Here is a 22,630-nt window from a genome sequence, read left to right on the forward strand (position 1 = left end):
AATGTTGGCTAAATAGCCAACAGAGACAAATTTCAGTCTGAAGCATAACAACACACTTAATCATCAGTAACCATTAGAGCTGTGCATGGATCCATTTTCCTTTGTTACATCCTTTCATTACCTTTGGGAGCATGTAATGGGAAGCCCCCTCCCAGTATGAAAATCAGCTCAACACGAAAGCAAGCAGGAGCTGATACCAGCTCTTCACCTGCTTTTCATGAGCAGCCCCCTTGCCTTGGAATAAACATGTGTGTGGTGTGCAGGTCCAGAAAGCACACACGCCTGCCTTCAGCCAAGCGCCTCCTCTAAGGTAAGAAGCAGAACTTGCCTCCTTGCCTTGGAAAGAGAGTGTGTATGACATGTAGGCCCAGAAAGCACCCACGCCTGACTTCAGCCGAGCGCCTCTTCTAGAATAAGAAACACAACTTGCCCCCTTGTCTTGGAAAGAGTGTGTGTGTGGTGTGTAGACCCAGAAAGCATACACGCCTCTCTGCAGCTGAGCGCCTCCTCTAGAGTAAGAAACAGAACTTTACCCCTTACTTTGGAAAGGGTGTGTATGTGGTGTGCAAGTCCAGAATGGGCACACACCTGCTTGCTGCTGAGTTCATCTTCCTGGAGTAGAGAAACAGGTAAGAAGCCTCCTTAAAGCCTGTGCTTGCCCGCAGCTGAGCGACTTTCCTCTAGAGTAGAAACGGCCTAAATGCCTATAATGGGAAGGGGAACCTAGGACCCCCCCCCCCTCTAAAAAAAATAATGGACGGATCTTTTGGCAATCCAGAGCGAAAACAAATATCTACCTTCCCAATTTCAGGAGTCTCCCAAAAAACAGATCAAGGCCCCCACCGAAAGCTGGGACACGAAACAGGTCATGGTTTGCACAAGCCTGGTAACCATTTTAGGTTTTGCACATTGCCATGCTATTTCTTTCATTGTTGTGAAGACAGGAAACATTAAAATGACTTTTCTTTCTAGTTAAGAGAAGAACTTTGATATGTTGGTTTGTTCCCCACTTTATATGAAAAGATCTCAAGGTGGGGCATAGACAAGATGAAATTGTGTTGAAACCATATAACACTAATAATTTAAAACAATTCAGAAGGTTGAAATGATTTGCATAGAAGACTTTATGTAAGTTTTACTTAAGTATTTCAAAAGCATTACCTTTATAAAACGTGCTCTCAATATCCAAAGGCTATTGTTTAATCCAGCAGTACCCAAATTGTGTTGAGACAAATATAAAATTTGGGGGGGAAATGGAAAATGTTTCTTGACCCCTGAGGACCACAGAAATTTTGACATCCCCCCCCCCCCAGCCTAGAAGAACAGTGAGGAACCCATAAAATTCAATGGTTATAATATCATAAATGCAATTAAAAACATAACATATAATAAAATTAAACATATCAATAAAATATAAATTCATAGTGTCTCCTTGTTAAAAATGTTGTCCGGTCTCATTGTCGTTGTTCCATTTTCCTATGTCAGTTGCTCTGCATTTGGAAACACTTGTCCAAAAAGCCACGTCTTGACTTTTTTCCGGAATATTGAAAGGGAGGTGGCTGATCTAATATCTATAGGAAGGGCATTCCACAGCCAAGGGGCCACTGTCGAGAAGGCTCTGTCTCTCGTCTCCACCAAACGTACTTGTGACGAAGGCAGTAACGAGAGCAGAGCCTCCCCAGATAATCTTAAAGTCTTAGATGGTTCATAAGGGGAGATGCGTTCGGACATGTAACATCTCTCATAGTTCCCAAACTGACTGAGACTGATATTGATTAAAGACCAATAATATTGGAAGGTCATCCTTCCTTCGGTCTTATCCTAGATTTCCCTGTTTATGTATAAATTGCAGTTTTGCCAATGATTTCAATGCCATCGAAAATATTGAATTTGTGTTCTACTAAACAGATGGCAGAGGGAAAGTGGATTCCCTTTTTCAAACATACACAAACACTCAATTCTCCTTAAACAAAAAAGGGCAAATATCCTGACTCAGTTGGAGAACCCATTTGCAGTCCCTTAATGGCAATTTATCAATTATTTAATGACAAATAACTTAAACCTACACAAAAAATCACAGCCTATGTGTAGTGGAGATGAACGATTTAGGCTAGAAGTAGGGTATAATACTGATGATTACAACGCTTGCAATGGTAGCTGGCTTACCTGTAATTATGTGCTGAGCCCATAACAGCTGTAGCTAAGCTCTCCTGGCCCACAAAACATACCTCCTTTGTCATTAAGTGTGCCTGACACTTTGCAATCTCTATTGGAGGCAGATGAAGGGGATTAGTTTCGTTAACAGCGTGTGCAAGTACTTTTATTTCCTTTTTCTCATCCAGGTAATTGTGCTCTCCACAACTCTCCTGACGCCGCGTAACGTTCTGGAGTTGCTGTTTGCCACAGACCATCTCCAACCAGATATTGGGATCTGACGAACAGAGGATCTGTCAAAGAAGATGATCGTCTGTCCACACCCATTCCCCAGCGTCACACACAAAAGAAATCCTTTCTTTCCTGCTGGCTGGCTTAGGCCTCTTACACATAGCTAAATAAAAATCCCACATTATCTGCTTTGACCTGGGATATATGGAAGTGTGTGTTGCGCAGCAAACGGATCTTAGCCACCTCCCATGCACAAGACTCACAGACAAGAGTAGAGATGAACAAAAAATCTTTACTCTTAATAGTAAAGATGAAATACAAACTTGCAATGTTGCATATAACAAACAAACAGCGCAAGAAACTTACATAGTTTTTGTAAGTAACACAAAGCAAGGCATCTTCATCTTAAGTCAAATGAGAAAGCAAAACATAAACTTTGAGCAAACAACTACTCCACCATAGCCTCCTTTAGTGCATCATAACGGCTTCTCTCCAACCTGCTCCTCAGAGCAGAGCCTTTGAGCATAGATCTCCTCAGAGAAAAAGCTCTCCAGAACTGTATTCTAAAAACCCATACAGTTATACCCTATCGAGTGTGGTCCAAGATTACTGACTGACCTACATTATCAGCTGCACATCATAATAATTACCATCATAAGGTTTTTCTTCAACACACACACACACATGGTCCTGCTACAACTTACTGTAACAGTGTGGACTCAGATAACCCAGTTCAAAGCAGATATTGTGGGATTTTCCACCTTGATATTCTGGGTTATATGCCTATGTAGAAGGACCCATAGGTTACTCTTGTTGGCTGCTATATAGGAAGGAAACTTTCATAGGAACATTGCAGAACAATTACAGAAAGCTACAGCAACTTGCATTTTTAAGTGAGCTTCTCTCCAGTTTTTGGTAGCACATGCTTTTTAGGCCCCTTCTACACTGCCATATAAAACCCAGGTTATCTGCTTTAAACTGAGTCAGTGTGGACTCAGATAATCCAGTTCGAAGCAGATCATGTTACTGATCTGCTTTGATCATCTGTATTATATGACAGTGTAGAAGGGACCTTAGTTGGCTTGAACAAGCCATCAGGAGAAAAAAAATACCAAGTCTACCAAATCAACAAATGGCAAATATATTATTAAATGCGTATGTCCTTGATGAAACATATATCTTCAAAATCTTATTATTTGGTATATATTGCTTCAAATATTGGGTAGATTTTCTGGTGGTAGCCCAATCCCAGCCAACAGGCATAAAATGAAAGGGGCTGGCAATTGTTTTCTAACAATTCTCCATCTCTGTTAATCCAATGCAAAGTCACTGTCCAAGCTAGTGCTCTGTAAATGGTGTCCCATCTACACTGCCATATAAAATCCAGATTACCATCTTTGAACTGGATTATATGGCAGTGTAGACTCATATAATCAAGTTCAAAGCAGATAATGTGGATTATCTGATAATCTGGCTAATAATAATAATAATAATAATAATAATAATAATAATAATAATCCCTTATTTGTATTCTGCTCTATCTCCCCAAGGGGATTCAGGCAGTTTCCAGCATGGTAAAACATTGCAAATTGCATACAAAAAAAAATATAAGAAGTATAAACATAGTACTACATAACAATCGCGCATATTAAAAATTAAAAACCTATTCAGAACTAATTAAATTGGGTAGCTCAGCTTCCAAATGCCAAGACTCCAAAGTGGGTGTTGACAACTATAAAAGGGCTGGGCTAGTACAACAAAGTAGACTAGGGGCCGGGGAGTAGGTAAAGTGCAAGCATGGCCTACCTGACGGTCAGGGTGAGACCTGGTGCTATTTATTTCCAGGTCCTGCTGCATAACCACAAGAGGGCTGGGCCAGTAGGGAAAACATAGGGCTGGGGAAGTGGGTAAAGTGCATAGCAAGACCCTAACTAATGATGCCTGGGACTCCTCATTTCCAGGTCTGCTGAATAGCTACAATAGGGCTAGACCAGGGCTAGTAGCAAAGGACCAGGGAAGTGTGTAGAGTGCATCATACAGCAGTGTAGAAGGGGCCTCAGAAGATGAAAGTGTGACTTTTGATGGATAACTAGGCATTGCAAAATTATCCCAGTATGGTTGATTTGATGAGGATTGGATGGCCAAGTATCAAAATGAAGGTGTGAGATTCTTCTAGAGCAGTGGTTCTCAACCTGTGGGTCTCCAGGTATTTTGGCCTACAACTCCCAGAACTCCCAGCCAGTTTACCAGCTGTTAGGATTTCTGGGAGTTGAAGGCCAAAACATCTGGGACCCACAGATTGCTTTAGAAGTATCAGAAATAAACTCTCCCAGGGGCTGGTTACTGGGCCCCTAGTTGATCTGTTCAGTAAAATTGAGTGATGTAGCTACTCCTGGTCCTTAGCATTTCAAAACAAATACTTCATACTTAGAAAACAAATGTCAAACTTAGAAAACTAAGTCTGACATACTTAGAAAACATATGTATGTCAGACAAAGAAGGTTCAGTCTAGCAGTCCTGATGTGCCGATTTTCTGTCTGAAGGGAGCCCCCTTTCCTAGTTCATTGAATATTATGGCCTTAGAGCTTTACTCATCCCAAAAGTACAGAACAGTATGTTAATTGTTCTACCCTGTCTCTTGCCACCAAAGGTGAACCACCTTTGAGTACACCAGGGACATTCCATATAATGGTCACAAATGGGAGTATTACTGGGCTATGTGTTGTCGAAGGCTTTCATGGCTAGAACCCCTGGGTTGCTGTGAGTTTTTCTGAGCTGTATGGCCATGTTCCAGAAGTATTCTCTCCTGATATTTCACCCAGATCTATGGCAGGCATCCTCAGAGGTTAGGTCTGTTGGAAATTAGGCAACATTCCACAGATATATAAACCCCACTTGCCTAATTTCCAACAGACCTAACAACCTCTGAGGATGCCTGTCATAGATGTGGGTAAAATGTCAGGAGAGAATACTTCTGGAACATGGACACACAGCCTGGAAAACTCACAGCAACCTATTACTGGGTGGGCTGAGGGTTTACTCAATGTAATATAAATGTGTTTTTATTTTGCATTTCTTTCTTTCCATTTATATAAGGAGCAGAATGTAATTGCGGAAGATGTAATGCCAAATTGTTTCCTTAGTTTCTGAATAGCAGTGGTAAACAGCTATTTTAGAAAACACGACATAGGCCAGCCTTTAAAAAAAATGGCATTTTATGTACTTTATTTCTTGATTTTACTTCAAGCAGGTAGCAATTTTTTTTGTTGATGTTCAAAGTTGAAGAATACAGCTAGACGCTTGCCTTTATCAGCCTAACCCATTCAAGCAGCTTTTTTTTTTTTTTACGAAGCCCATTAATAGATGTGGTCTATCCAGCCTAACAGATGCGGGATGTCTTTTTGAAAGGCTTTTCATTGTGTGGCCATCTAAATTTGGCTGTAATGTGACACTTTAGCTAACGAAAAAGAACAAAGGTGTACTTTGGAAACATTACTCAGAAAGAGAGGCACCTTTGTGTGTTTACCCATGGCAATATTCATTGGATGTGCTGTCAGTGCACCACGTATGATAGATGGATGACAAATCAGCCAAAGCTATTTATCTAAACTGCTTAGGGAGGAAAAGCAAAAGGTAGCAGTTTCCATGGTTACCACTCAATTTCTTCCACATTGTGTTAATAGAATCTATTTTGAGTATGTTTTTTCAAGCAAGAAATCGTGCATAGCACACAAACCATGACCGTTGCTGATGTCCTTTTGTCAAATGGTGGTGGGTTGCCTTAAATGAACTGATCTTCTGTAAGGGTGTGATGTGTTGAAAGTTTGGCATCACTCCACTATGGAAGTTTTGAAACAGATGGAGTTAATCTACTCCTTAAAAAGGTACTTCTTTACAGTGCTTAGGTTTGACACTTAATTTGAAGTGGCAAAATAGAAGAGTCCTAATTCACAAAACCATTGTATATTGCATGCCCGCAAGATATTGCACTATGAACAACTCATGCAAAACTTCCAAAGGAACTATTACCTTACATTAATAATCCCCAAAATGCTAGAAATACAGATTTGTGTCCTGACTGTATTCTTTTGCTCACAACCATATCACTGTGGCATAGCAAAAAGAGCCCTCAGTTTAAGAGCCCTTCCACACAGCCATATAATCCAGAATATCAAGACAGAAAATCCCATAATTTCTGCTTTGGACTGGGTTATCTGAGTCCACGCTGCCATATATACACACACACACAATACTTATGATATTATGATTTAATACAAAATAATAATATAATATTATTATATATATTATATAACATGTAATATTGCTAATAATATTACAATATAATGGTATAGTACAATATAATAATATATAATACTGATATTGTACTATGCTAATGATATAATATATTGTATATATATATATATATATATCTTGTAAGCCGCTCTGAGTCCCCTTCGGGGTGAGAAGGGCGGCATATAAATGTCGTAAATAAATAATAAAATAAATACATTCCAGTTCAAAGCAGATATTGTGGATTTTCTGCCATGATATTCTGGGATATAGGGCTGTGTGGAAGGGCCCTAAAATGGGAGATATCCTCCTCTTGTTGCTAAGAGCAACTCAATGATGGTGTAGTATAAGGTTGAGCAAAATGTGTCCTCCAGATGTTGGTCTGCGTTCACCACCATTGGTTATTCTGGCTGATATATTTTTATGTATTTATTTGCAGTATTTATATTCCGCCCTTCTCACCCCGAAGGGAATCCAGGACGGATCACAATGCACATATACATGGCAAACATTCAATGCCATAGACACACAACTTATACAGACAGACACACAGAGGCTATTTAATTTTCCAGCTTCATGAGGGTATGCTTCAATTTCCGGCCACTGGGACAGCTGTTGCTTCTCCATCAACTTGCGACACCGATGGAGTACTGCCTCATTCTTTTGCACACTGCTGGAGATTTTTTAATGGCATTGTAAATTAGTTAAATCAGCCTCCCCGCATAAAGTGGTACCTAAATTTCCTACTAGACAGATGCAACCGGCTTTCAGGCTGCAAAGGTCAGTAGTGATTTTAATGCAGCTGACTCCCAACCAGCTGCGCCACAACCCAGTCCTATGTTGCAATGCTTGGGGGGCCTCATTTTGCTCACCACTGCTCAAATACCTCCAACAATAACCATTTTTTTAGAGCAGAACAAAGAAACCACTGCTACATTTTGTAGTATAGGATCTCCAAAGTTATGGGTATGATTTCACAGAAGGCAAGTGGAGAGGGAGGACAAGTGAGAAGCAACTGGTTTTGCACAAGAGTTCCTACAGCTGTTGCATCCTGGAAGAGGCGAGAACTGATAATCTATACTTATGCTATTCCAGTTAGTGACACCGCATCCTTTTTATATAGTCAGCAGTTCCCAACCTTTGGTCCTCAAGGTGTTTTGGACTTCAACTCCCACGATTCCTAACATTGGCAAGCTGGCTGAGATTTCTGGAAGCTAAAGTCCAAAACATCTGGAGGACCAAAGGTATGGGAACCACTGCTTTAGATAATTTTTATGCCTTTCGGCAGTGTGGACTTTACTATGGCCATTCAACTCGAGCAACTATAGATGAAAACACAGCAATCAAATGAGAAAACATTGTTTAATTATGAAACAAAATTTAGAGGTTGTGTTCTATGCAAGTTGCTATCAGTAAAAAAAATAAATTACAGCATAAAGAAAGAACATTTTGTATGTTTTTTTCTCTTTAAAAAAGTGCACTGGGGGAGTTGGGTCAGGCTAATAGCCCTCAGTCCAAATCCTGCTGGCTCTGCGTGACAAGCCCAATGATTGTTTTTATACAACCAACACAACTGCAAATGACAGACTTATGCATCAGTGGGATGTTCTTCATGCACTCACTAAAGGCATGACTCAACCAAGAAAATAACAGCTTCATAGACAATAGTGAAAGAACAAAGAGAGGGAGAAAGTGAAATCATTCTAGATTGAAAGGTAAACGAAGTTATGTCCATGGCCAGAGCACTGAAGTAGCATTTCACAATTATTCTGATAAATCCAAAGCAAATTCAAAGATCAACCTGAAAGTCAAGTCAACACAGCATCAGATGGGCAATCTTTGAAACTTGATCATGACAGTACTGTAAGAGTAAACTTTATCTGTAAAAATGAACACCAAACAGGATTTTTTGGTACAAAATGTCTCATTATATAATCAAAAGTACAATCACTTACTAATGCCCAGTAGATTTTACACTGATGGGTCTTGTTTTGCTGAATCAGTGAGACATATGCCCCTAAATGACATAATATAAGGCTCAAAGGAGCCTTAAATTCAATGCAAAAGGTATTTGTAACTGATGTAAACACAAGTGGTTCCCCATTAGAAAGGTCCCATTCTAAATATCTCTGCCCTGTCCTCCACTCATTGAAGTGACAGGATAGAACAGATATCAACATGACGCAAGCTCCACTACAAAACATGAAAGTATTGTCAGTTTGTTCAATCAGTGTTCCATTTTCAGCATGGAAGTACACCTTTGACCACTTCTTCACGACCTTCTTAAAACGTCAGTGTTGCTTCTCCACTACACAATGTCCACACCTGTTTAAACAACATCTGAGCTCTCTTCACTGTCCCTAGTTCCTCTTCGGAGGCTGCAATTCATGTTCCAAAGTTGGAACGCCATGATAATGTACTTGGGAAAGAGTTTGAGCTGTCACACTGACGTAACAGTCCTCACTTTGGCGGACAAGGCTTGCTTAAACCTCCTCTTGAGATCCTGCATGTTGGGCGATTTTGGTCTTGGGATGAGGGAGCTTCTTCTTTTCTCTGGTGTGCTGGTGGTTTGTTGCTTGCAGACATCTTTGCACAGGCTGTGAAAGGCATTGAAGACCTCCTTATAGTTCTCACTGACAGACACCTCATAGAAAGTACAACCCAGCATGCTAGCCATCTGAAGTCCGTGTTGGGGTTCAACCTGCTTAATATGGAGGAGGTCTGCTTTGTTGGCTACCACCACAACAGGCACTTTGTTTCCGGGGTGCAAGTGGCGTATGTGCTGGTGGAAGTGACCGAGCAGTTCGTAACTCTTATAGTCTGTGATCGAAAACACTATCACAATGGCATCTGCCCAGCGAATGCACCTGTTCAGCTGCTCATTGCATTCCAGGCTGTGTCCATGGATCTGAAATAAGAGGGAGACAATGGGAATATTATCTACCGGTAGTTGCAAAAGAAAAACCGAAAGTAACTACACTTCAGGTTACAGTCTCTATGGGACGTCAATGTGTGAGACAACATTAATATTGCATGTTCTCCAAATACTGAGTTCATCTTCCTTCATAAAACTGATCTATCTAGTTGCAAAGAGGGAGGGAGGAATAGAAAGAAAGAAGGAAAGAAAAAGAAGGAAGGGAGGGAGGGAGGGAGGGAGGGAGGGAGGGAGGGAGGGAGGAAGGAAGGAAGGAAGGAAGGAAAGAAAGAAAGAAAGAAAGAAAGAAAGAAAGAAAGAAAGAAAGAAGAAAGGAAGGAAGGAAGGAAGGAAGGAGAAAGGGAGGGAGGGAGGGAGGAAGGAAGGAAGGAAGGAAGGAAGGAAGGAAGGAAGGAAGGAAGGAAGGAAGGAGAAAATAAAGGAGGAAAGGAAGGAAGGAAGGAAAGAAAGAAAGAAAGAAAGAAAGAAGAAAGGAAGGAAGGAGAAAGGAAGGAAGGAAGGAAGAAAGAATGTGGAAAGAAAGAAAGAAAGAAAGGAGGAAAGAAAGAAAGAAGAAAGGAAGGAAGGAAGGAAAGAAAGAAAGAAGGAAGGAAAAGAAGGAAAGAAAAAATATTCCAAAGTTTTCCACATATTCAGGTGGAAAACTAACCCCTGTTGTACTGTATATAAAGAGGAAAGATTTTGTCATGCCACGAAATGGGAAATTAACTGGCTAGACAGCAAGGCGGGAGTGGAGCGAGGAAAGAACAAAGGTATGAGCTGGAAACACTAAAGTTGGAGAGTTGCCCAGTTCAAAAAGGCAAAATTTGACCTTACTCATGTCTATACATTCAAACTTTCCACAGTATAAAATCAACTCTTAACAAATTTTAATGAGCCCAGCTGCTAGGACTGCGGGTTTTTTGTTTCTCTGGTGTGTGTTTATGAAACTAAAGCTGATTAGGCGACAGCAATAAAATTTCTTTCCAGATTTCCAGCACACTTTGCTAGCACAGTAAAAACGAAGTGCTCCTTAGTTTGCCAATGAACTGCTCTTAACACATTAGCAACCGTTCCATTTAAGAACAGCAGCCTTCCTCAACAAGATGGCTGTGTTCGAGTGGACAAAAGTTCAGTTGAAATTGTGGCTTGTTTTCTTTTCCTGTCAAGGGACTATATACAGACCATTTGTCAAGCATGGACTGTTTACAACACAAGTTACCAGCAACAAAAGCCTTTTCAGTACAGCCAGAAAAACTCCAGTGTCTAAATCTGGGGTTGCTCTGAATGAACAGGCAAAATACTGGGTTTGTTTAAATGTATCAACATTGAGGTGTCCGTCGAAGGCTTTCATGGCCGGAATCACTGGGTTGTTGTAGGTTTTTTCGGGCTATATGGCCATGTTCTAGAGGCATTCTCTCCTGACGTTTCGCCTGCATCTATGGTAAGCATCCTCAGAGGTAGTGGGACCTCACTACCTCTGAGGATGCTTGCCATAGATGCAGGCGAAACATCAGGAGAGAATGCCTCTAGAACATGGCCATATCGCCTGAAAAAAACTACAACCCACTGAGGTGTCCTTTTAAATGGGCAAAAACAAGTAGGCAAAAATGCCAACTCACCTGTACTCCAGGAGTATCTTGGACTTGAATTGCAAACAGCTCTCCATCAATTTCAATCTGTCTGCTGTACAAATTACCTAGGAATAAAAATGTATTTGATCACAACTGAGTTCACAGACATGACATATACATACATATATACATACATACACAAAAGAATGCTGCATTTTGATGCAATTTGTTTCTGTTTTCTCGTTGGCATTGAATGTTTGCCATATATGGTGGAAACGGCCCTAAGTCCCTTCCGGGAGATAAATTATTATTATTATTATTATTATTATTATTATTAATAATAATAATAATTAATATTTATTAATATTATTATTATTATATTTTGAAGTAAAGTGCTTCACTTTTGCTAGGACATGTCTACACTTTCTCTTAACAGGGCAGGGCTTGGTACAGCAATAAATGTTATTCTATGTTGTTCAGGTAGGAGACACATTGCCACCAACTGGGAATACATTACATACATTATATTTCCATCATCGGAAATAAGTGGCAGCACAATCCTATATACTTACTGCAAAGCCAGAACTGGCAGCCTGGGTGAATTGTTATGACAGGCAAGCAGAATGACTAATATGTGGAGGTAAGCCTCAAAGCATCAATATATAAAATGAATAGGCACACACAGATACTTACTGATACATATAATTTGATTCAAAATACAGTGAGCTGGTACTGCCAGGAGTTTTCATCCAAGCTTGTTTGTAAGTTCTACCTTTCTAAGCAAAGTCACAACTAATGCTAAGGACAAGATAATGTAGCATTCTGAGTCAATTTTACAGGTCACCTGCCAAAAGGTGAAGCATATTCCATAGTTGAAATGTTTTGTAGGTACTTGCTTTACTCTGTGATAAAGTTATATTATGTGATTATGTCTTTTGGGGGTTAAGTTTTATTTCCTGGTTAATTTTTGTCTGTTATTAAGCTTAAAGTTAGGCTGTTTTCTATTGTTTGATGTGTTATATTTTGATGTAATTTGGTTCTGTTTTCTTGTTGGCATTGAATGTTTGCCATAAATGTTGGAAACCACCCTAAGTCCCTTCGGGGAGATGATGATGATGGTGGTGGTGGTGGTGGTTGTTGTTGTTGTTGTTATTATTATTATTAGAAACACAACAAGATGAGGCCACAGCAAACAAGATCACTCTGCTGGCTGTTGTATTGGATCGCACGTCAGACACTTCCCAAGTGACTAGGACTGTGTGATGTATCGGCGAATAATGCGTGCAGATCCCAGTAAGGTGGCCTTCTGCAGCTGGCAGATGATAATTTTGTCAGCACCGGTTGTGTTTAAGTGCAGGCCAAGGTCTTTAGGCACTGCACCCAGTGTGCCGATCACCACTGGGACCACATTGACTGGTTTGTGCCAGAGTCTTTGCCGTTCGATCTTTAAATCCTATTATTATTATTATTATTATTATTATTATTATTATTATTATTATAAACACAACAAGGCGAGTCCACAGCAGACAAGATCACCCTGCTGGCTGTTGTATTGGATCACATGTCGGACACTTCCCAAGTGTCTAGGACTGTAATATATCAGCGAATAATGTGCAGATCCCAGTAAGGTGGCAGATGGTAATTTTATCAGCGCCGATTGTGTTTAAGTGCAGGCCAAGGTCTTTAGGCACTGAACCCAGTGTGTCGATCACCACTGGGAGCACCTTTACTGGCTTGTGCCAATTATTATTATTATTATTATTATTATTATTATTATTATTATATTTTGAAATAAAATGCTTCACTTTTGCTAAGGCATGTCTACACTTTCTCTTAATAGGTCAGGGCTTGGTACAGCAATAAAACACACTCCCCCTCAAATCAAAATGATGTAAAAATTCTTCAACTGGCATTATTTTCTATTTCATATATAAGACTTCCGCCTGCCAAGAATGGTGGCATCACGTGTTACCATGCTATACTAGAAATAGAAAAGCTTGTATAACTGATTCTGGATTCATTCTCTTCCATCTTCCCATTAATATTAACAACTCATATTTTATACAAATGCTCTCACTATAAATAGACTACTTTCTCCCCTTCCACTGTGGGCAAGCAGATTCAGAGCATATGAACCAACATCAGTAGGCTTGCCTTTGTACAGGACAGGAGACAATACATACAATTGAAAAAATGTACCAGGTAAGAGGATGTATCTTGAATTAAAACAAAAAGTGGCTTCTACTAAGACTTTGGCTGGATCTACACTGCCCTATATTCCAGGATCTGATCTGCTTTGAACTGGATTATATGAGTCTACACTGCCAAATAATCTGGGATAAGAAAATAATCTATAATTAGATCCTGAGATATAGGCCAGTGTAGATCTAGCCTTCATCATAAATATTTATTCTATGGTTATGTATCAGGTCTATGGTCATGCAAACTACAGGAAAGGATATTCCACCTGAACATTAGGAAGAACTTCCTAACTGTGAGAGCTGTGGAACTCTCTGCCTTGGAATGTGGTGGAGGATCCTTCTTTGGAGGCTTTTAAACAGAGGCTGGATGGCCATCTGTTGGGAGTGCTTTGAATGCGATTTTCCTGCTTCTTGGCAGGGGGTTGGACTGGATGGCCCTTGAAGTCTCTTCCAATTCAATGATTCTAGGTGTGGGTTAGAACTCACTCACACACACACACCTCAAATCAAAACTGAATTTTCCAGAAATCAATTTTCAGATTTATTCTAAAACATTGGGTGTGTGTGTGTGTATGTGCTGTGTATTGTCTTAAGGCAAAGTTCTCCCACCATGAACCTTCCAGGAGCTTGAGATCATCTGAGGAGGCCCTGCTCTCAATCCTGCCTGCTTCACAAGCATGTTTGGCAGGGACGAGAGACAGGGCCTTCTCTGTGGTGGCCCCTCAGCTGTGTAACTCCCTACCTAGGGATATTAAATCAGCCCCCTCCCTCCTGACCTTTTGAGAAAGAGTGAAAACCTGGCTTTTTGAGCAAACGTTTGGAACCACAGCTTGACCAAAAAACTCAAATCGGAAAATGAACTAGGAACGGCTAAGTCAATGGAATGGTTGAGGATTTTAACATAGTTTTTTTATAATTTTGATCATTCATTATTTTTATGATTTTAAATGCATTGTGATGCTTTTTGCTTTTTATTGATGTACGTCTTTTATATACGGCATCTAATTGTTGCCGACTTGTACGCCACCCTGAGTCGCCTTTGGGCTGATACGGGTGGGATACAAATATTGTAAATAAATAAACAATAAATAAATAAAATCACAGTTTCTTGAAACCTCCATCTCTTGAGGATAAGTGGCCTATGGAAAACTATTTCCTACCCCACCTACTTTAAGGTGCTTTCTTCCTTGTCTGTTTTGTTTTTCTGGAAAACAAACTATTTTGGCACGGAATTCAAGCTTATTAACATAACAACCTTGATCACCCATAAAGATAGGGGTGAAACTATGCGAAACTGGGGCTGAATGCCACCGCCTTTAACCTAGAATTTACTTCCCTTTACTGATGTCTATCTGTCAGAATGCGGAACAAGGGAAAGAGTTACGAATAAAATAATAAAAGGGAGTCAACACAACAATCTGGCTGATTGCTGATTATTTATTTAATATGATTGTGTTTATTGGAATGTTATGTTGTTACTGTGTTTATATATATATTTTCTCTATGTAATTTTGATGATGTTGCTTGTTGTTTATGTTCTGGTTTTAGCTTGCTGTAACATGTTGTCCGGGCTTGGCCCCATGTAAGCCGCTCCGAGTCCCCATTGGGGAGATGGTGGCGGGGTATCAATAAAGATTATTAGTATTAGTATTATTTCTTTTAAATGGCAGGAGTGTTTTTCTTTGAAGATGAGTGGTACAGAATAAGACTATTCATGAATTCTCTTTGTCCTTAATATACCATGATGAATGCCACCCCCCCCCCCTTTACGGTCTGTGCAGCCAGATAGACAATGGGGGTTTCCATATTTTCAAAGCAAATTTACTAAGTAAAGCTATTTAATGCATTTTCAGGGAGGAGGAGGCACCAAAAACATCCAACTGAGGACCCTTCCACTCAAACATATAACCCAGAATATCAAGGCAGAAAATCCCACAATATCTGCTTTGAACTGGGTTATCTGAGTCTTTGAACTGGGTTATCTGAGTCCACACTGCCATATATCCCAGTTCAAAGCAGATAATGTTGGATTTTATTCAGCTGTGTGGATGGGGCCTGGCACACTATGAGCTAAGCAGAGAAAACAGGTGTCCTTCCTTACCTGCATTGCGTTCATAGTCCCCAATGAATCGCTTCGTGAGAAATCTCACCACCAGGGCTGGAATGAATAGAGAAGAATGTACGTCAGGGAAGAAAAGGGGGAGAGAGAATCTTATCTGACCACAACTCCGGTTTCCATTCAACCCCGCAAAGCATAACATCTTAACATTTATGGCAGCGTTTCTCAACCTGGGGGTCAGGACCCCTGGGGGAGGGGTCATGAGGGGTCACCAAAGATGATCAGAAAACACAGTATTTTCTGTTGGTCATGGAGGTTCTGTGTGGGAAGTTTGACTCAAACCTATTATTGGTGGGGTTCAGAATGCTCTTTGATTGTAGGTGAACTATAAATCCCAGAAACTACAACTCCCAAATGTCAATATCTATTTTTCCCAAACTCCACCATATTGGACATTGAGTATTCGTGCCAACTTTGGTCCAGATCCATCACTGCTTGAGTCTACAGTGCTCTCTGGATGCAGGTGAACTACAACTCCAAAACTCAAGGTCAATGCCCACCAAACCCTTCCAATATTTTCTGTTGGTTATGGGAGTTCTGTGTGCCAAGTTTGGTTCAATTCCATCACTGGTGAAGTTCAGAATGCTCTGTGATTGTAGGTGAACTATATATCCCAGTAACTACAACTCCCAAATGTCAAGGTCTATTTCCCCCAAACTCCACCAGTGGTCACATTTGGGCATATTGAGTATTCATGCCAAGTTTGGTCCAGATCCATCATTGCTTGAGTCTACAGTGCTCTCTGGATGTGGTTGAACTACAACTCCAAAACTTAAGGTCAATGCCCACCAAACCCAATATTTTCTGCTGGTTATGGGAGTTCTGTGTGCCAAGTTTGGTTCAATTCCATCATTGGTGAAGTTCAGAATGCTCTGCGATTGTAGGTGAACTATCAATCCCAGCAACTACAACTCCCAAATGACAAAATCAATCTCTCCCTTTAACCCCACCAGTATTCAAATTTGTGTGTATTGGGTTTTTGTGCCAAATTTGGTCAAGTGAATTAAAATACATCCTGCATATCAGATATTTACATTACGATTCATAACAGTAGCAAAATTACAGTTATGAAGTAGCAACAAAAATAATTTTATGGTTGAGGGTCAACACAACATGAGGAACTGTATTAAAGGGTCAAGGCATTAGGAAGGTTGAGAAACACTGATTTATGGTGATTCTGGCCATGAAAGCCTTCGACAATCCATCTATTGTGTTCTGCAGGTAATTGTTGCTTATGCGCCCAACCTGACAACTGGCAGAACAATCCTTACTGTTCCATTTCTCCATCTGACAAGGGACTTGGGAGGGTAATTATCCCTGAATGCTTAAATCCAGGACTGGGGGTGCATTTAGAGTAGAATTCAAACAGTTTGACACTGTCGTCCAATGCTATGGAATCCCAGGAGTTGTAATTTTGGAAAGTCTTCCATAGAGTGTGGGTGCCTCCCCAAACTACAAATACCAGGATCCCATAAGACTGAGCCATAGCAGTTAAAGTGGTGGGTTGCTCTAAGTTTTTTCAGGCTGTATGGCCATGTTTTGTTTTGTTTTGTTTGCCCAGCAAGCAGAGGATAGGTAAGGCAAGCAATATTTACTATGCGTTGTGGAAGGCTTTCATGGCCAGAATCACTGGATTGCTGTGAGTTTTCCGTGCTGCATGGCCATGTTCCCGAAGCATTCTCTCCTGATGTTTCTCCTGCATCTATAGCATTAAGTTTACAGTGTGGATGCACCCAAAAGTCACACAAACTGCACTCTTCTGTTCTCTCTTGGCTTTGGGAAGGGATTTTCTCCCTACGTGATCCCTTTGGGCCTCTTTTTAGTGAGAGAAAATCGGATATTATTATTATTATTATTATTATTATTATTATTATTTAATACAGCCAGTGCCCAAGTTATGAACAAGATAGGTTCTATGTATTGTCCAAAGCTTTCCTGTCCAGAATCACTGGGCTGTTGGGTGTTTTCTGGGCTGTATGGCCATGTTCCAGTAGCATTCTCTCCTGACGTTTCGCCCACATCTATGGTAGGCGTCCCCTGAAGTTGTGAGTTAAAGTGGTATCAAAGTGCATTAAGTCTGCAATGCAGATGCACCCAAAAGTCACCCAAACTGCACTCTTCTGCTCTCTCTTGGCTTTGGGAAGGGATTTTCTCCCTACGTGAGCCCTTTGGGTATCTTTTTAGTGAGAGAAAACAATATATTATTATTATTAATAATAATAATACAGGCAGTGCCTAAGTTATGAACAAGATAGGTTCTATGTATTGTCCAAAGCTTTCCTGACCAGAATCACTGTGAGTTTTCTGGGCTGTATGGCAATGTTCCAGTAGCATTCTCTCCTGATGTTTCTCCTGCATCTATGGCAGGCTTCCCCTGAGGTTGTGAGTTAAAGTGGTATCAAAGTGCATTAAGTCTACAGTGTGGATGCACCCAAAAGTCACCCAAACTGCACTCTTCTGCTCTTTGGATCTCTTTTTAGTGAAAGAAAACAAGATATTATTATGATTATTATTTACAGGCAGTGTCCAAGTTACAAACCAGATAGGTTCTATGTGTTGTCGAAGGCGTTCCTGACCAGAATCACTGGTTTGTTGTGAATTTATCGGGCTGCATGGCCATGTTCTAGAAGCATTCTCTCCTGACGTTTCTCCTGCATCTATGGCAGACCTCCTGAGAGGTCGGGAGGTCTCTTAAATACTAGAAAAAATGGGGTTTATATATCTGTGGAGAGTCCAGGGTGGGAGAAAGAACTCTTGTCTGTTGGAGTTAGGTGTGAATGATGCAACTGGCCACCTTGATTAGCAGTTGATAGCCTGACAGTTTTTAGGTGTGACTTGTTACTGCTTGGGAGAATCCTTTGTTGAGAGGTGATCAAGTGTTCCTGAATATTTCTTGTCTGGAGTTCCCCTGTGTTTGAGTTTTGTTCCTTATTTACAATGATAATTTTGGAGGTTTTTTTAAATACTGGTAGCCAGATTTTGTTCATTTTCATATTTTTCCCCCCTTTTTTTCTCATTTTTTTGGCCTGGCAGTTTCAAAGTCTGCCTTCTTACTTAAGCCTAGGGGAATCCTTTGTTGGAGAATTTCAACAGAAAGGAGGAAACAATGAAAATTAACAAAATCTGGCTACCAGATTGTCTAAAATAGTAAGAGTAAATAAACAACAACACTCAAAAACACAGAATTCCAGACAAGAAACCATCAGGGCCAACTAATCACCTCCCGACAAAGGATTCCTAGTTTCCCACAACGACTGAGGATGCCTGGCATAGATGTGGGCTTGTTACTGCTTGGGATAATCCTTTGCTGAAAGGTGATCAGGTGTTCCTGAACATTTCTTTTTGGGAGTTCCCCTGTGTTTGAGTTTTGTTCCTTATTTACAATGATAATTTTGGAGTTTTTTTAATATTGGTAGCCAGATTTTGTTCATTTTCATGTTTTTTTCCTCCTTTTTTCTCATCTTTTTGGCCTGGCAGTTTCAAGGTCTGGCTTCTTACTGCCTGAGGGAATCCTTTGTTGGAGAATTTCGGCAGAAAAGATGAAACAATGAAAATTAACAAAATATGGCTACCAGATTGTCTAAAATCGTAACAGTAAATAAACAACAACACTCAAAAACCCAGAATTCCAGACAGGAAACCATCAGGGCCAACTAATCACCTCCCAACAAAGGATTCCTAGTTTGATGTATTGTCGAAGGCTTTCATGGCCGGAATCCATGGGTTGTTGTAGGTTTTTCCAAGCTATATGGCCATGTTCTGGAGGCAATTTTTCTCCTGACGTTTCGCCTGCATCTATGGCAAGCATCCTCAGAGGTAATGAGGTCTGTTGGAACTAGGAAAAATGGGTTTATATATCTGTGGAATGACCAGGGTGAGACAAAAGACTTTTGTTTGCTGGGGCTAGGTGTGAATGTTTCAGCTGATCACCTTGATTTGCATTCAATGGCTTGAAAGCGCCTGGGGGGAATCTTTTGTTGAGAGTGATTTCATGTGCCTGTTTGTTTCCCCTCTGTTGTTTTGCTGCTGTAATTTTTGAGTTTTTTTAATACTGGTAGCCAGATTTTATTCATTTTCCTAGTTTCCCACAACGTCTGAGGATGCCTGGCATAGATGTGGGCAAAACGTCAGGAGAGAATGCTTCTGGAACAAAAAAAAAAACTCACAACAACCCAAGACAGGTCCTGTTAAGTTGGCTCTGAAGTTGAATGTGTATGCAAGCCCATCCCTGACAAAGTAGAAGGAAAAGAAGATGCCCAACGACCAATCGATGCATGTCTGTGTATCTTACCGGTCTTGCCCACTCCACTGGCTCCCACGACGGCGATCTTGATGAGCCGGGGCCGGCCAGACCCGCAGCCCTCTCCGCTGGTGGCGTGGCCAGACTGTGGGTACTCCGAGATGGTCCCCATGTTCTGGATCAGGCGCATCGCAGCTGCTGCTGCAAACCCCAAGGCGGCCCGGGACGGAGAGAGGCGAGCAGGAGCCAGAGCCGCGCCAACAGAGACTGCCCTCCCGACACCCAGTGCCGCCGGCTCTTGTCTCCCAGCTCCCGCCGGCCCCGCCTCCTCTGCTTCCCGGGAAAAGCTTCGCCCCGCCCCCTCTCCTCCCGCCGGCCAATAGGAGCTCGCCTCCCCACTCCCCCGCCTCTCTCCATCCCCCCGCCTTTGTTGACTGTATTTGCATTGGTCTCTATCCTCTACCTCAAAAGGAATCAGGTCCTGGCTGATTAATGAAGTTGAGCTGGGTCTAGCCCTGGTTAGTCCTTGGATGGGAGATTGCCAGTGCTTACCAGGACCTGTTAGGCTACTTTTCCAAGGAAGGAAAGAGCAAAAACACCTATGAAATCTATTGGAGTCAGGGACATAATGGGACATATTCAAGTTTTACAGCCTGTGTTGGATGGGGTCGCACTCCCCCTGAAGGCGCAGGTTGCAGCTTGGGTGTGATCCTGGATTCATCGCTGAGCCTGGAGCCCCAGGTTTCGGCGGTGACCAGGGGAGCATTTGCACAGCTAAAGCTTGTGCACCAGCTGTGCCCGTACCTTGGGAAGTCTGACTTGGCCACGGTAGTCCACACTCTGGTTACATCCCATTTGGACTACTGCAACGCTCTCTACGTGGGGTTGCCTTTGAAGACGGCCCGGAAGCTTCAATTGGTCCAACGTGCAGCAGCCATGATACTAACAGGAGCGGGATACAGGGAGCATACAACCCCCTTGTTGTACCAGCTCCACTGGCTGCCGATTTGCTACCGGGCTCAATTCAAGGTGCTGGCGTTGGCCTATAAAGCCTTAAATGGTTCCGGCCCAAGATACCTATCCAACCGCATCTCTACCTACGAACCCACCAGGACTTTGAGATCTTCCGGGGAGGCCCTGCTCTCGATCCTGCCTGCCTCACAGGCACGGCTGGCGGGGACGAGAGATAGGGCCTTCTCAGTGGCAGCTCCTCGGCTGTGGAACACCCTTCCCATGGACATTAGACTGGCACCTTCGCTAATGATATTCCGCAGGAAATTAAAGACTTAGTTGTTCAAGAAGGCGTTCGATTAAGAAGTGCAATGATTGGTAATGACTATAGGAACGGAACAACGGAAGACGAAATTGGATTGTGGTTTGGACGATGAGACGACGCGGAATGGTTTTTGTAGTAATGATGTTGTTTTTGTATGATGTTGTTGGATTGTGAATTGTTTTTATACTGTGTTTTGAATTTTGCTGTTCCTGTGCTGTACACCGCTGTGAGTCGCCCCTGGACTGAGAACAGCGGTATATAAGTAAAGCAAATAAATAAATAAATAAATAAATAGAATCAGGGTGAAATCAGAGAATCACAGAGTTCTAAGAGACCACATCCATCCAACAGTTCAGGCCCCGCCTATCTCTGTGATCGCATCTCCTTCTATGAACTGGCGTGAGCTCAAAGATCTTCCGGGGAGGCCCTCCTCTCGGTCTCACTACCGTCTCAAGCACGGTTGGTGGGGACGAGAGAGAAGGCCTTCTCAGTGGTGGCCCCCCGCCTCTGGAATGCCCTTCCACTGAGAAGGCCCCGCCTATCTCCGTGATCGCATCTCCTTCTATGAACCGGCGCGAGCTCTAAGATCTTCCGGGGAGGCCCTCCTCTCGGTCTCACTACCGTCTCAAGCACGGTTGGTGGGGACGAGAGAGAAGGCCTTCTCAGTGGTGGCCCCCCCACCTCTGGAATGCCCTTCCACTGAGAAGGCCCCGCCTATCTCTGTGATCGCATCTCCTTCTATGAACCAGCGCGAGCTCTAAGATCTTCCAGGGAGGCCCTCCTCTCGGTCTCACTACCGTCTCAAGCACGGTTGGTGGGGACGAGAGAGAAGGCCTTCTCAGTGGTGCCCCCCCCCCCGCCTCTGGAATGCCTTTCCACTGAGAAGGCCCTGCCTATCTCCGTGATCGCATCTCCTTCAGAATGCTCTTTGATTGTAGGTGAACTACAACTTCCAAATGACAAAATCAATCCCTTGGTGGGGTTCAGGATGCTCTTTGATTGTAGGTGAACTATAAATCCCAGCAACTACAGCTCCCAAATGACTTTTTTTTTTAGTGAAGGACATACATTGGGTTGTTAGGTGTATCGCGTCCAAATTTGGTGTCAACTCCCCCAGTGGTTTTTGAGTTCTGTTAATCCCACAAACGAACATTACATTTTTATTTATATAGATAAAACATGGGGAAAGTTTATTAAACTGCAAAACGTTGTTTTTGCAGGACACCCTGCAGCACATTTTGCTATAGATTTTCAATGAATATCTCCTAGAGTCTCCACCAAATCAACATAGTGAGTGGCAGTCGCAAAAATGAAGTTTCCAGAGTATAACAACTACTTTCAAAGTAAGTTCTGCACAGTTAAATGGGAAATAACACTTTCAAGCCAGAAACAGAAAAATCTTTCAAATTTTGTAATGTTCGTTTCATTGTTTAGATTCTATGGGGGCTGAGTGGCTTTCTGTAACGTATTAACCAACAACAGGTGCTGGGAGGCTCACTGTAACTAATTCAAATTTTGTTACATAGTGCAATGGGACTTGAGCATCCATGGATTTTGATATCTATGGAGTCCTGGAAACAAATCCCAGCAGATACCAAAGGTCAGTCGCAAGGCCGAACAGGGTATAGGGT

At 41.8% G+C, this 22,630-nt stretch overlaps 2 protein-coding genes across 2 annotated transcripts in view; one reads left to right on the top strand and one right to left on the bottom strand.

Moving 5' to 3' along the window:
- The window catches only part of SCFD2 (sec1 family domain containing 2), a 207,087-nt gene extending 204,595 nt beyond the window's left edge, over positions 1–2,492 (top strand). Inside the window, exon 9 of the mRNA XM_060778518.2 lies at positions 2,343–2,492. Coding sequence (XP_060634501.2) covers positions 2,343–2,435 — 93 coding nt within the window. The 3' untranslated portion in view covers positions 2,436–2,492. The remainder of the gene's footprint in view (positions 1–2,342) is intronic.
- Positions 2,493–8,018: 5,526 nt separating this feature from the next.
- On the bottom strand, positions 8,019–20,033 carry RASL11B (RAS like family 11 member B). Its single transcript, XM_060778519.2, has 4 exons — positions 19,775–20,033; positions 15,466–15,522; positions 11,212–11,288; positions 8,019–9,583 (listed from the first exon to the last, which is right to left on the bottom strand). Exons 1-4 carry the CDS (start codon positions 19,911–19,913, stop codon positions 9,116–9,118), a joined length of 741 nt encoding a protein of 246 aa, XP_060634502.1. The 5' UTR covers positions 19,914–20,033; the 3' UTR covers positions 8,019–9,115.
- Positions 20,034–22,630: the final 2,597 nt, after the last annotated feature.

Source organism: Anolis sagrei, chromosome 5 (genome assembly GCF_037176765.1).
Source record: "Anolis sagrei isolate rAnoSag1 chromosome 5, rAnoSag1.mat, whole genome shotgun sequence".
Lineage (NCBI taxonomy): Eukaryota > Metazoa > Chordata > Lepidosauria > Squamata > Dactyloidae > Anolis > Anolis sagrei.

Excerpts from the sequence above, each read along its gene's own strand:
- RASL11B (XM_060778519.2), bottom strand. The coding sequence starts at position 19,913 with ATGCGCCTGATCCAGAACATGGGGACCATCTCGGAGTACCCACAGTCT. Across the intron at positions 11,289-15,465 it reads GGACTATGAACGCAATGCAG|GTAATTTGTACAGCAGACAG; the intron begins GTAAGGAAGGAC and ends TTTTATTCCTAG. Across the intron at positions 9,584-11,211 it reads AAGATACTCCTGGAGTACAG|ATCCATGGACACAGCCTGGA; the intron begins GTGAGTTGGCAT and ends CTCTTATTTCAG.